The sequence below is a fragment of the Setaria italica genome, chromosome III (genome assembly GCF_000263155.2).
Source record: "Setaria italica strain Yugu1 chromosome III, Setaria_italica_v2.0, whole genome shotgun sequence".
In the NCBI taxonomy this organism is placed as follows: domain Eukaryota; kingdom Viridiplantae; phylum Streptophyta; class Magnoliopsida; order Poales; family Poaceae; genus Setaria; species Setaria italica.
In genome coordinates this window covers 44,396,702-44,411,211 of record NC_028452.1, presented here as the reverse complement: position 1 = coordinate 44,411,211, position 14,510 = coordinate 44,396,702, and the positions used below count along the sequence as shown (strand labels likewise).

The window sequence follows — 14,510 nt, the reverse complement described above, 5'->3', positions numbered from 1 at the left end:
CTGTGAGGAATCGGCCCAGGAGTGCACCACGGTGATGAATTTGGCCGGACAAGATTGGGGAACAAAGGAGTTTGGTTATTGGCAATGGTGGCTTGGGAGGGGGAAGTGGTTCTGGAGGGGCTAGCGCTGCTTATAAGGGCGAGGAGGGGACGGATAGGAACGACACGACGACGCTGGGTGGCTATTGGCGGCAAGGGCGAGCGCCGGGCATGGCAGCCCCGTGGCGGCGCTTCTGTCCGTGTGGCGCCCATGCCGTGCGAGCGGAGCTCTGCCTAACCGGGCGCTAGACGTGGCGTGGGAGGGAAGGAGCTTCACGTGGGTGAGGCTCGGGTGGCCTATGGGTAGAGAGGGCCCTGATGGTGTGGGGGAGGCCGGCCAACGGCCATCCTCGGGCCCTGGGTCGCCCAACCAGCGCTGAACAGGTGGGGGAGAGGTAGAAGATGAAGCTGACAGGTGGGCCCGCGATAAAATAAAACGTGCCAACTTTGACCCCTTAAATGACCTAGCTACTGGTACCCAAAAATTCTCCAAAAATACTCATTGGAAACATAAAATCATCAAGAATCCAATGCAACAAGAATCAACTCAAAAGCTTTTATGGTTTGCACACAATTGATAAAACAAAACAGCTAAAATTGAACTTTAAATGAATTGTTTGGCACCAGAAAACATTTCTGAAAAATTTGGTAAAAATATTTTAAAATCACTAAATGATGTCTAGTATTTGAATAAAATATTTGGGGGCACAATTGTATGAAAGAAATTGGGTTCCTTCACAAATTTGATTTTTCACCAATAAAAGACGAATTTCTGGGCACTTAACAATGCATGGCCAAAATATTCATTTATGCACAAATGATGCTCATGACAGACAACTATGCACAAAAAGATGTTCATGATGTTTAATTATGCATGATCGTGCTCGTGATGCGTGTCGTGGTGAAGGTATTGGGTTTAACGCGTATTCTCACACCAAGTTCGAACTACGCGGTTTAACTTCCAAAAGTGAAGGTTCGGGAATAAGGTATGCGCTATGACTTTTATAAAGATCAACAAGGAGAAGCTCGATGAAGTTGACGATAGGATGGTAGGATCTTTGGTGGAACGTCGGTCAAAGCTATTTTGGAATCGGATTTGAATCTTGACCGATCGTTTACTCGATTTTGGAACATCCTCTGCTCAAAATCAGAAGAAGTGCTGTGAGTGGAAGGTGTTCATCTTGAAAATTTCTACCACTAGTATATTGGTCAAGATTTGAGTTCTTATATAAAATTTATTTGCTTCACAAGTGATTCTCATCAGGAGGGAGTTTTAACACTTGGTTTTAAAAAAAATCTGAGGTATTTTTGGACCTTAACTCTCAGTAAATTGGAGTTAGCTTTGATTTGCTTCTTAATCACCCTGTTGATTATTTGATTTAGGTTCTTAATTACTCGGGTTGTCATACTGCGATGCGCGGAGGCGACGCGCGCGGGCTGGCAGGCTTGGGTAGAGGCTTGGCGCGGCAGCGGACGCGCGGGCGACGACGCGTATGCAGACATACACAGGAGTGGCAACGAGCAGAAGGCAGGCAGGTTTCTCTTCCCCGTTCTCTTCCTTGACATGGCAGGCTCCAGGAGAGCGGTAGGAGGCGTGGGTGGTACGGGTCAGGTGGCCGGCACGGCTTCAGCGACCGGCGCAGTGCCCGTAGACGATGCGGGACGTGTGGCTGGTGCAGTGCCCTCGGCTAGCGCGCTACCAGTGTGGTCGGCTCGCTCACGAGCCTCACGGGCTTCTTTCTCCCACCACTCAGCCACGATGAGTGGGCGGCGCCGCAGGACGGCGGCCGAGGAGGAGGATGCGGTCAAGGAGTAGCGGCGGGAGGAGGCCGCTGCGGCAGCACGGCTGCACGACGCCGAGGCGCGAGAGGCGGCTGCAGCTTGGGCAGCGCGTGCGGCGGCTGTGGAGGCCGCGGCGGCACGTGCAGCCGAGGCAGCCCGCCTAGCCATGGAGGAGGCACAGGCGGCAGTGGCGGCCGCCACCCAGCGGCGTCTGGAGGCTGACCGGGTGCATGAGGAGGTGGAGGCGATGCGCGAGATGGCGCGTCCTGACGAGATGTAGCTGAGGCGCGTGGTGCAGGGCGCCGGTGCAGAGGCGCACGACGACTGTCCCAAGTTGGAGGATGAGGACCGGCGGCGGAACGCGGGGGTGGACCGATGGGTCCAGGATCTGCGTCGAAGTGCGGACGGCAGGCGTCCTCGGAGCAGGAGGAGCTCCGTCCACGACTCTGGCCTTGACTCCGACTACGACTCCGACCTCGACTCCGGGCACCGACCCCCGAGGTTCGTGAAGACCATCATTCGGGAGTCCGTTGGCAGCACGCAGTGGCCGATGTTGACGAAGACCAACTCCATGGAGTGGTCCTCGCAGTGGTGCTTTCCACAGAATTCTATAGGGATCTATGAGATCGAGTATGGAATTCTTGTATTATTTCCTTATAAAATCATTTACAATTTGGTAAAACCATATTCTAATTCGGTAAACCACATGCACTAAATAACATGATAAGTCTTAAATTCAAAGATTAAGCTAGAAACAATAACAAATCATAATATAAATAGTTCGAATGAAATACAAATAGTTTGAAATATAGCATAAAAGAAAGTTACAATATTACTTGTCTGCTTTGTTTACCCGCCGCTTTTTGAATGACATGAATGTCTTGATTATATCTTGTTTATTCACTTGGAGAAAAATATCCCACTCGTGGCCAGTGGCGGAGCCAGCCATAAGCCCTGGGGGGCTCTTCTTCTTCCTCCTTTCTCCTTAAAAATGGAGGAGGGACTAGGGGGGCTCTATTGTTTTTGGGTGGGTAGGGGGGCTTGAGCCCCTCGACCCACTGCTGGATCCGCCGTCCATCAGTGCTGCGGTTGACGACGTCATAGGGGCTGCAGTCAAGGACGCCATCCGCGGCGATGGAGGAGGGCGTCGAGGCGGCGGTTTAAGGCATCGTGCAGTAGTGGACAGGTGATGGCGGAAGAGGGGAATGAAGTGATGGGAGGCACCACACGGGAATAGGTGTGAGGAGAAGGGACGGGATGGTTGTAGGATGATCGAAGGGCCTACGATCATTGGTTCAATCATTGGTTCGTGTCAAGGGACGTCCGTGGAAGCGGGTGGGAGCGTCTCCTTGGATTGTAGGGTGCTGGAGCTCCCCGCGCCGTGATTCATGACGACGGACGGTGCGTACGATATGGAGCGCGGGACCATGAGCGGAGGAAAGGGCGACGTATGACGTTTTAGACTCGATGTTGGTTTTTTTAGCTCTAGATTGCATTGCAATGTATCATATAAGTTTTTTATTGTTCTCATTTAATGTTGGGCCCTTTGTGCCGGAAAAATGGGTTCTTGGGCTCTCTGGACCAAAACTTGGGCCGTTGGCTCGGTGCTTTTTGGGCCGGAAAATCAGGGACCAAAGCGTAACAGAAACAAAACCCAAGGGGCTCAGCTGCCAAAACCACCGCACCCGTCTTCTCCAGTTCTCTCCCTCCCAGTGCCCCCTTTCTCTCTCCAGATCTCACCCGCCATGGACCTCCTCGACGCGGGCCACCGCCACGCCGCCCCCGCCGCCGACATGGACGGCGCCGTGGCCTCCGCGCTCCCGCTCGCCGGCGCCGCGTACCAGCCCTACGTATCCGAGCTTCTCTCCTTCTCCATCGAGCGCCTCCACAAGGTACGTACGCCTACGCCCACACCAACGCCGCCTACCAGCCCCCTGATTGGCGGTGGTTGCGATCCCGTGACGCTTTCGTTGGTTTGGCGTGCGATGGGCAGGAACCGGAGCTGCTGCGGGTGGACGCTGAGCGGGTGCGGCGGCAGATGCAGGAGGTGGCAGTGGAGAACTACGCCGCCTTCATCGCGGCGTCCGAGGCGCTCTCCTTCGTCCGCGCGCAGCTCGAGGGATTCGACAGCCACCTCGAGGCCCTGGTAATGCTGGCCGGTCCCTCCCTGCTCCTACTATCCTTTGCTCCATTGCTTCTCCTGTGTGCCTCATTGTGTTACTAGTTGTTGCTTTATGCGAATCAGTAAGTAGATCTTGCGCAGTCAAATGCAAAATTCAGTTGATTGGAGGAATGCTGGTGGAGTGATTAACCCTGTTGCTTTATGGTGGTAGCAAGCTGATCACCTGATCTCGTTATTGCTGCACCCAACAGATGTAGTTATCTCACAAGTGGAAATGCAATTCTGCTTTGCCTTATTGCAGTCATTCTTGAGTTGAACTTAGACCAAAAAATTTCCTTGCAATGTATTGATATTGAAAAAATCAAGGTCAACTGAATGTAGATCAAAACATGAATAGCGGTACCATTTCTGTATAACTTAGCCATCATTTAATTAGCCTAATTATCAATGGAAACATACAAAGTTTGTATCTCGAAATATGTGCTTGCACTATAAATTTGCATAGAGGGAGTATTTGAGAGGCTTGGGTGAACCATTGCTAAAAGTTGGACATGTCACTGGTGTATCCTGTCGGAAATACCCATTAAAAAGTATGAAGGAGATGATCTTGAGCACCTGGTATAGCCAAAATTATGTTTAAACACGTTTTGTGAAAGAAATAAATGCAGATTTATAGGTTGTATCCATGACACAGATATTTGTTAGGTGTGTAGTATTTGTTAACCTACGGAGTCTGTTTATATGCTTAAACAAGGTTTCTCAACAACATTGGAAATTGTGCAAGTCTTTTTGATTGCTTGATTCTCAATAACATTGCAAAATTGACGCATCTCCCGTTTCTTTCAATGTGGTATGCTAACATTATATTCTTGTTTGATTCATGCTACATTGAAAGAATGATGTGAAATATTTGACCATGTTGTTTATGCACTATTGTAGATAGAGGAGATACCAAATTTAACGTCTGGCTGCACTGAGTTTGTTGAGTCAGCACAGCAAATTTTGGAAGAGAGGAAGCTCAATCAAACATTACTAGCCAATCATAGTACCTTGCTTGACTTGCTTGAAATCCCACAACTGATGGACACGTATGTAACTTCTTTTTTCTTACCATTTCCCTTGGTTGTTTACTTCATGTTTGAGTTGTCGGTGTTACTAATATATCATTTGATTTTTTAGTAATGCGTAGTTTCAGCTGTTATTATTGCTGAATCATGACAGTCAGTAAGGTAATGCTTGTAGGTGCATACGGAATGGGAACTATGATGAGGCACTTGATCTAGAAGCTTTTGTAAGCAAAATTTCAAAGTTGCACCCTGAGTAAGTTTTGTAACATAAATGCTGTCGCACCACCTGACATTTGCTGTTATATTAACCATTCACTGTTCCAATTGAAGTTTACCTGTTATCCAAGGATTAGCTGCTGAAGTCAAGAAGACAGTACAATCACTAATTTCTCAGCTTCTCCAGAAACTTCGATCAAATATTCAGGTGAAGATGCTGGTGTAATAAAAAAATACTAATGACTATTTTGCATTGAGCATGACTCCTATGGACTGATCATTCAGATTATATTAAGCATGTACATATTTCTTTGTTATTCAATACTTTCTCTTCTCACACCCAAATTGTTTGATTTATCCATCCTGAGCATATATGTATCTAACATGTCATTTTATTTTCTACAGTTACCTGAGTGCCTCCGTATTGTAGCACATTTGCGTCGAATTGGAGTTTTCAGTGAATCAGAATTGCGCTTACAGGTATTCTGAATTTTTTCATAGAGTTTTCTTTGCTTGATTAGGCTTCAAGAGATATTTCGCTTTCTTGTTCATTCATAATGAATGGAGTTTGTGTGTGGGTCAACATGTGTGCAAGCATATTTATGTTATAGTAATGTTCATGACCCCTAAAATTTAATAATGCAGCAATTTTTTTATCTGCTTTCTTTCATATGTTGTGCAGTCAGTTTTTTGGAAATGATTTGAGCATGTTCATCTTCATCTTCTAACTCTGATATAATTTCTAGTTCTTGAGGTGCAGGGAAGCTTGGCTTTCTGGGATTCTTGAAGATCTGGACCAAAGGAATGTTTATGATTACCTGAAAGGCATGGTGACTTGCCACAGGGTGCATCTATTTGATGTTGTTAATCAATACCGGGCAATATTCAACAATGACAAATCTGGGAATGAGGAGAACTATGATGGCGGGCTGCTTTTCAGCTGGGCAATGCAACAAGTTAGTAATCACCTCACAACTCTTCAAGTTATGTTACCAAACATAACTGAAGGTGGGTCTCTGTCCAACATTCTTGATCAATGCATGGTAAGAACTGGCATCTGATCCCTTTTCTCTGGATTATGGTTTTATACAAGACTTAGCAGTGGTACCTGAATCATTCATAAATTTGAAACACGTTCATTCATGTTGCAGTATTGTGCAATGGGTCTTGGCCTAGTTGGGTTGGATTTCCGTGGCCTACTTCCACCAATCTTTGAAAAGTAATGTGTTTAAATTGTAGAATTTTATTATTAAGACTGAAGATTGTAAAGGGGCTTTATTATTCATAATGTTATGTGTTTTTTGCAGTGCGGTTCTAAATTTATTCTCAAAGAATATGAGTACGGCAGTTGAAAATTTCCAGGTGAAGCAGTTTTCTGCAACCTTTATACTCCCTCCAACTCATATTATTTGACGTTGCTCAGTTCATTTTTGAACTAGCCAACGTCAAATAAAATGATATGGAGGTAGTATATGTGGACATACTACTGTTCAGTTATAAATTAATTATACAATGAATTTATTTTTACTGTGTGAGCTTTTGAACTAACTTTGAAGTTCTTTGGATTCTCTGTCTTACTTCAATATTAGTGTAATAACATCTTATTGAAACTATAATACCTTGTACCATGCTAGGTTGTTTTGGATTCACACCGGTGGGTTCCGATGCCATCTGTTGGCTTCGTAGCAAATGGAGTTGTGGATGAGACTTCTGATGATGTGACTCCACCTTCCGTTTTAATGGAGCATCCACCTCTTGCAGTGTTTGTTAATGGTAAGTTCTACTAAAGCACACTTATTTTTTGCTTCTACATCACCATAGGTTGACTCTAATTGAGCATATATTTGGTAACCAGTGTGTACATGTTGAAATATTCATGTTCTTAATATTTTGTGTGCAGGTGTTTCAGCAGCAATGAATGAGCTGAGACCATGTGCGCCATTGAGCTTGAAACATGTTCTTGCTCAGGAGGTGGTGAAGGGATTACAAGCAGTTTCTGACTCCCTAGTTAGATACAATGCCATGCGGATGCTGCGTGGGAATGAGTCCGCTCTTTTCCTTTCACTCTGCCAGGCATTTATCGAGGTGCGTTGAGTTTTCTATGATATAGCAACGGGCCAATGGTTTTGAATCTGGCAATAGAACATAACATGTTACACTACACACGAAGTGAAACTGAATGGCTCAAAAGTCTTGAACCCATCAAGTCTAAATTGCACACATTAAATATTTGTCTTTAGACGTACGGAAGGCTCACATCTTAATTTTTCATGTCAGGTCGTACACCCTTATTGTGCCGCATGTTTTGGCCGATGCTACCCGAACGGAGCAACACTGATCACAGAGTGCCAGAGCACATTCAACGGTGTCAGCCAGCTACTGACTGTACCCGCAAGATCAAACAGTTCTAGCATTGAAAGAAGGCAATCAGGAGGCATCGACAGAAAGCAGTCAGGGAACATCGAAAGGAAGCAGTCGGGGAGCATCGAACGAAGGCAGTCGGGAGGCATTGAACGAAAGCAGTCCATTGAGAGCGCTGGGTCAACCGTCACCGATAATGGGCTACCAACTGATGGATCAGTGTCAGAGGTCAACAGTGATGCTGCAACCCCAGCCTCAGCAGTTCAGGATGGTGCGCAAACCAGTCCTCCATCAAGCAAGTAGCTTGGATCTCTGTTCTTGGAATCTACTGAGGTCCTTCATCAAGGCCTGGTTTTCTTCAACCAGAGAGGATACTGCTGCAAAGCGCAGAGTTGCATTGGTCGAGTTTGGATCAGTGTTGCTGTCGCTCCTACAGTGTATACAAGCTTCTCATCACCAGATATTTGTATCTTGATTTGTACAACAGTCAAATCTTTAGCCGTTCATTGTTACTTGCGATCCCATACCTAGATCTTGTAGAGTGTTCCACAACCTGAACAATAATCTGATAGTACGAACTGTGCTGGCTGCATTGTTGACTGCACATTTTCTTCAAATTGAAGAGCTGATATGGATTCCATCCTTGTAAAAGCATCATGGGTATATAGAGCTATTTTTTTTGTCCCCTATCTGATGTCCAGCTGTAGATTGAACAGGAAAAAAAAAGGTGAGAAGCTGCAGAAGAGTACAAGCAAAGTGTCAAATGAAATGAAAGAGTAGCAGCCGGATGATGAAGGAGACGGTCAAATGAAATGAAAGAGTAGCAGACGTAGATGTGCTTCGGCCGGTGGCATACGCGTGCGGCCCATGCCATGGCGCATCTCATCGCCTTATCTTATCGGGTACCCTTCATGTCACGGCACCAACAATTCAACGGCAAATGGTACCTCTCAGCAAAGGCATGGAGGATTGGAAGGAGAGAAAGGAAGCACATGGGTGGAGATGGTAGGGTCCAAACCCTTTTCTTTTTGAGAGAAAAAGGGGTCTACGAAACATTACACTTTTGCGAACTTGCCAAAGTGTGTTTTCTGCTGAATTCCAAGTTCTACGTCTAATGTTGATCACGTAGTATTGATGGCAAAAATATGGTTGTATGACGATGAGTATGTGAGAGGTGGAGTATTTTAGCGAATTCACGTGACCTTTGATGTGTATGTTTTATTTATTAAAAGTATGCTTCCCTTGCCACATCAGTTTTGATACTAACAAAATAATGCCATCATGTAGTACAACTTGTATCTCGTAAGTGAAAGCTAAATAGGATATGTGCTATTTTTCTCTTTTTCAAAGGAAAAAGTCCATATTACTCCTTAAAGTATAGTTAAAGTTCAGATAACCCTCTAAACTATGTTTCAATTTACCCCCTAAACTATGCTATTTGGTTCAACTTACCCCATAATGCAATTTGTTATTTTTTGTTTCTCCATACACAAGTTGAATTTTAATTTGACATGGTAGTGGACATCATAATCTATATTAAAAAAATATTTTATGAATTTTTTTATCATTAGTTTTTATATGATTTTGTATCTCAATGATAAATCTTATCATTAAATATCCTACCTATCAAAATAATGATAAAAAATTCATGATATATTTTATTAACATGTCTTATGATGTCTGTTATCATCTTGCAAAATATGAACTTAAAAATTCACTTGTGCATGGAGAAACAAAAAAGATAAATTATGTTAAGGGGTAAATTGAACCAAATTGTATAGTTTAGGGGTAAACTGAATCAAGAAATATTTTAAGGGATTATCCAGACTTTGGTTATACTTGAGGGGAATAATTTGAACTTTTTCCTTTTGCAAAATACAATATAGATGCAAGCACTAAAGGTTCCTTCGGTTCCTTTGCTGAGGTTGCTTTGCTGGACAATGCTTGCTTTGCCTAGCTGAGCAAGGTTAGGCAAGAAATAGCTAAGTTGTTTGGTTATTTTGTCTAGTGAGCAAGCTTGCTCAGTGCTCTTACCGAAGCAGTAACATGTACATACTTTTGCAACATATACTGCTTTTACCCACACCAGCATTACATGTACCTCAAATAAAATAATAAAGCAACAGCTATTGTGTCCCACTAACCAGCGGTACATGCAAGAGCACTTAAGGCTGTTCTTTGATCGAAGTACACTTCAATTGATGCTGGTGCTTTCCTTCCCCACGCCGGAGAGCAAAATTGGCTCGCCTGGCTCAGCAAGCTTTTCCTCGCTCGGACAAGCAAGCTTGCCCAGCAAAGCAACTTTCTAGAGCAGGCACCAAATGCATATCCTTGCCCAGCAAGGTCAGGCTAGGCTGGGCAAAGGATCCAAATGTCTCCTTTAGTATACAAACATTTATTAAGAAGAATAAAATAATAGTTTTAGACATCAATACATTTTTTATTCTAAAAAATATGCATATAATGGGCTAGTTTATGTTATAACGTATCACACCCTCCGCCTCAAATTGTAGGTCATTTTGATATTTTTAGATTTATATATTTTTCTATGTATCTAAACATAGTGCGTATCTAGATAGATAATAAAAATTTTGAATCTACGAATGACAAAACGACCTACAATTTGGGACGAAAGGAGTAGTAATTATTCTACACAAATCTAGCCATATCATCTCCAAATGCTCAATTAGATATAAAAAGGACAATATATCTTATAAAAAATATAAAAATATAGTGACGGACGAAGTTTCTCTTGATATTAAGATCTTTATTAGTTACGAAATGTCGTTTTTAAAAAAAGATATTGGTTTGCACAACGAGCAAGAGGCTGGACAAGGGGACAGTTCGTGATAAAAGCGGTGGGCCCAGCTCGCGAGTCCATGACGACCCTTCTCTTCCGGACCAATAAAACGAGAGAAAAATCGGCGGCCGTTCTCCCTCCCCACCTCCGCTATCGCGCCGTTTTACCGGGAGGCCCCTGCTCGCCCTCGCTATTTACAGCCCTCCCCCCCCGCACCTCTCCGCCGCCGCCGCCACCGGGGATGGGGGGAGCGCACTTCCCCGGCGACAACGACGCCGCCGAGGTCGACGCGGCCTGCTGCGACGGGGAGGTCGACCTCCGCAACGTGGGGAAGATGGAGCACGGGTGAGCGCGCGAGCGCCTTGATTAGCTTTGCCTTCGTCTTCCTCCCTATTTCCCGTACCTTGCCTCCGGCGGAATCTAGATTTGGTCCTGTGGGCTGTCGAATCATTCAGTGCTGCGTAGCCGTTTGAAATTTTTTCGGTGAATTGGGTCATTCGGACTTCCCCCGATCCGCGTCTGCTTTAGTTGGCTGAGCTTATTCTCATCGGAGGATTTTTTTTCTTCTGTTTTTGCAGGTGCGAGCATTACCGGCGGAGGTGTAAGATCGTGGCGCCCTGTTGCAAGCAGGTGTTCCCCTGCCGCCACTGCCACAACGAGGCCACGGTGAGCTTTAAGAGGAGACGCGGTTGTGTTCCTATATGTTCTGCGAGAAACCTGATGAGTTGAGATTGAATTAGTGGTTTCTGTATGCTTATGTTTAGTCTTAGATCATGATTGTGTTCATCCCTGTCTAACAGTAAAGCAGGCAACTTGTCTAGACTTTGACGTGCTAACTGATTTGCTAGCGTACTACCATGTACTTTTGTTTCCACCAAGGGGAATGTTTCTACGTAGTTCTTAAGTCTTCTTTGACAACATGGCAAGCTGTAATTGAATTTTTAGCTTAGGTGTATGCTTATGTCAGTCTTAGATCTTGATTGTGCTTATTTTTATGGACCTGTTGGGTTGAATCTTAGTAAGATAAGTTGATTTACATAAACGGTGTCGGTCATGTTTTGGAGCATAGTGTTTATGTTAATATATCATGAAAGAAAAAGAACCGTTCTTGTGATAAATCTAAAAAAGTGGCCATCCTTGATAGACTAAAATTTAAAGCTACAATTTTAAGATGGGAATTTGACATGTAGAATCTTCAAACTCATATTGGTTATATGAAGAAAATTGGAATATATGGTTTTGTGTACTGCGTAAAGAGCATCTAATGATAATGCTGTTTGGACCAATTGGTTGATGGCACATTCTTCTCTGTAGGTTTCAGGAGATCGGCATACAGTATGTCGCCAAGATATTGAAAAAGTACACCTCTCATGCCCTTTATAATTTCTACAAACGAGTTTAGTAGAATCAGAAATTATGGAAGATTGACTTCCTTTGTTCTTGCAGGTAGTTTGTCTACTCTGTGATACTGAGCAGCCGGTACGAATTATATTGTTGCAAAAAAATTCTTTCAGTACTTGTATCACGTGAGGATGTCATTATGCTTGAACTGAAACTTAAATTTATTGTTCAGGTGTCACAAGCGTGTGTAAGCTGTGGAGCCAATATGGGAGAGTATTTCTGTGATATATGCAAATTTTACGATGATGATGTAAGTTCTAAGTTCATTTTCTGTTCTCACGTGCTTTGTATCGTTCCTATCAACCAATGCATTTTTCTTCTCTTATGGTTCAGACAGAGAAAGGGCAGTACCATTGCAATGATTGTGGCATATGCAGGTGAGCAAGCCAAAAAAAGAAAATTTTGACCAATATATAATTAAGCAAGGTTCTGACCCTGCGTCTACTCAATTCAACCAGGGTTGGTGGCAAGGAAAACTTTTTCCACTGTGTGAAGTGTGGTATGCTTTGCTTGAACCTTAATTATGTAGTTTTTTAGTTGAATGTTCTTCCATGTGCAATCTACCATGCTAATCTATGCAGTATGCGCTCTTCGAGAAACTGGCATGATTGAGTGACAATACTTTTGAGTGGAATAGTTATTTTGATACTAAACTAATTACTGGTGGAAAAATGCAACTAGGGATTCAATTATTTCTTTTCTAAAATGAAAATGTTCCATGCCCTCATGGTGAAGTCTGCAGATTGTACCAATATACAATTGTTGAGACTGCCATGTAGGGTGATAAAATATTTAGTATAGAAGAAAGTGCACTAGTTTTAAAGTTATACACTGGTAAACCTACATTTGGGTAATCTTTGTGTCCATGCTTACTCATTTCTTTCAACAATGAACTAGGGTCTTGCTATTCTGTTGCACTGCGTGATAACCATCAATGTGTGGAGAACTCAATGAGACAGAATTGCCCAATCTGTTATGAGGTATTGTTGATAATTTGTACTGTTTCTGGAACAAAATAATATGGATACTTTGTACTGTTTCTGGAACAAACTAGAAGTTATAGCTAGAACTTTGTCTGCAGTATCTATTTGATTCATTACAAGGAACAAGAGTTCTTAACTGTGGACACACGATGCACATGGAATGTTTTACTGATATGGTGAAGCATAACAAGTAAAACCCTACACCTGTATTAATTTGGATGCATACTTCATTACCATTCTTTGAAACTTCTGAGGTAGTGGCATTTATGATAATTTGTATCATCCTTTTGATGCTACAGATACACTTGTCCAATATGCTCCAAGACAGCTCTTGACATGTCACATCACTGGGAGATGTTGGATCAAGAGGTACTATGTTTTTTTTCCCTACTGAAAATGGCTTGTAAACTGCCAGAATCAAACAAACAATGGTAGTAACCTCAGAAGCTAGTATGTGTATTCTTGTTCTTTGAGGAAACTTTCCTTTCAGATGAATTGATACAGTAAAATTAGTATTAGGATTTGTTGGTTGGATTATAAAAAGTCAGTCTGCAAATATATGTGTGCTGACTTTTCAATGTTCTGGGAAGCTATATTCTGCTTATTTTTTAGCACTTGCTGAATTACTGATGGTATGTTATTATTTTGTAGATTGAAGCAACAATCATGCCTCCTGTATATCGTTACAAGGTATTTTTTACTTAATTGGACTCAGCTATGACTCCAACTATTTACTTGCTTATACAACTCACAATTGGCTTGGCTTAGTTGTGGCTTTCATCCTTGGATAATAAGTTTATAATAAGTTGATTATCGCTATATAATTCAGAATACCTTAACTTACAGCACTTTCACAATCTGCCTAGAACAAATTTCTGCAGCCTTCTATTACTGACGAATCAGCTAGCATCCCACAGGGGGAAGCCCCCCCCTTGTATGGTCTTTCTGTGCTTATTTAGGCGAATCTTTTCAAGCCATGACAACTTATTGTCATCATGCATGTATGCTTTTATCTAAGTAGTGCATTTCTCGTTTGTGCTAAAACCTGCCAGATTTGGGTGCTTTGCAACGACTGCAACAAGGTCTCAGAGGTGAACTTCCATGTGATTGGGCACAAGTGCAGCCACTGCAACTCGTACAACACCCGCTCGACATCCCGCCCTGTGGATTCGTCAGGAAACAGCTCACCGACTACAGACTCGTCTGACAACAACCTGTAGAGCATTCTTGGTGCCAGCCTACACCTGGCATAAGAAAGCAACGCAAGAACCATACGATAGAAGGAAGGAACATTGTTTCGCGGAGCGCGATCCTGCCAAATGCCAAGACCCCCCGGAGCCGCTTAGCTCTCATTCTGTCAAGATTCAATTCATTCCTTGAATCCACGGCTGTTGTTGACTCCCAGCTGCCACATTGCTGCCCTGTTCTACCTAGACGAACAGCATGGCCGTCTCCTGAACGCCGCCATTGTATCAGCACTTCAGCAGTGGGTGAAGTGGAACCCAGCATGTTATGAATCTGCTTGATATACTGTCTGTAACCTATAGTAGTAAGAAGAACATGCCTGTCTGTTGTTTACTTGGTGGTTGTGTGCCTGACTGCCTGTGATGGTCTGTTTCTGAGAATTGCAGTCCTGTCTGGTAAAGACTAAACCATGTTTTATGATGTGTACTTGTGTGCGCTGAGAGCTCAGTCAAAATTTGTCTCTGGCAATTTACGTGCATAAATAAATCTTAGAAA

At 43.5% G+C, this 14,510-nt stretch overlaps 2 protein-coding genes across 2 annotated transcripts; both read left to right on the top strand.

Annotated features, from left to right (window-relative positions):
• The first annotated feature begins 3,499 nt into the window (after nt 1-3,499).
• LOC101767430 (conserved oligomeric Golgi complex subunit 8) lies at nt 3,500-8,237 on the top strand. Its single transcript, XM_004962787.1, has 12 exons — nt 3,500-3,712; nt 3,814-3,966; nt 4,882-5,030; nt 5,185-5,262; nt 5,340-5,433; nt 5,631-5,705; nt 5,972-6,268; nt 6,377-6,444; nt 6,533-6,587; nt 6,860-6,998; nt 7,126-7,310; nt 7,503-8,237. Exons 1-12 carry the CDS (start codon nt 3,566-3,568, stop codon nt 7,887-7,889), a joined length of 1,827 nt encoding a protein of 608 aa, XP_004962844.1. The 5' UTR covers nt 3,500-3,565; the 3' UTR covers nt 7,890-8,237.
• A 2,282-nt stretch (nt 8,238-10,519) lies between these two features.
• On the top strand, nt 10,520-14,462 carry LOC101767025 (E3 ubiquitin-protein ligase MIEL1). Its single transcript, XM_004962786.3, has 12 exons — nt 10,520-10,731; nt 10,965-11,052; nt 11,701-11,745; nt 11,833-11,865; nt 11,960-12,037; nt 12,121-12,164; nt 12,246-12,286; nt 12,685-12,767; nt 12,869-12,960; nt 13,070-13,139; nt 13,422-13,460; nt 13,823-14,462. Exons 1-12 carry the CDS (start codon nt 10,628-10,630, stop codon nt 13,988-13,990), a joined length of 885 nt encoding a protein of 294 aa, XP_004962843.1. The 5' UTR covers nt 10,520-10,627; the 3' UTR covers nt 13,991-14,462.
• The last annotated feature ends 48 nt before the right edge of the window (nt 14,463-14,510 follow it).

Coding starts and splice junctions, on each gene's coding strand:
- LOC101767025 (XM_004962786.3), top strand. CDS start 10,628: ATGGGGGGAGCGCACTTCCCCGGCGACAACGACGCCGCCGAGGTCGAC. Junction 11,746..11,832: donor GTCGCCAAGATATTGAAAAA/GTACACCTCTCA, acceptor TTGTTCTTGCAG/GTAGTTTGTCTACTCTGTGA. Junction 13,140..13,421: donor GGGAGATGTTGGATCAAGAG/GTACTATGTTTT, acceptor ATTATTTTGTAG/ATTGAAGCAACAATCATGCC.
- LOC101767430 (XM_004962787.1), top strand. CDS start 3,566: ATGGACCTCCTCGACGCGGGCCACCGCCACGCCGCCCCCGCCGCCGAC. Junction 3,713..3,813: donor CCATCGAGCGCCTCCACAAG/GTACGTACGCCT, acceptor TGCGATGGGCAG/GAACCGGAGCTGCTGCGGGT. Junction 5,706..5,971: donor AATCAGAATTGCGCTTACAG/GTATTCTGAATT, acceptor TATAATTTCTAG/TTCTTGAGGTGCAGGGAAGC.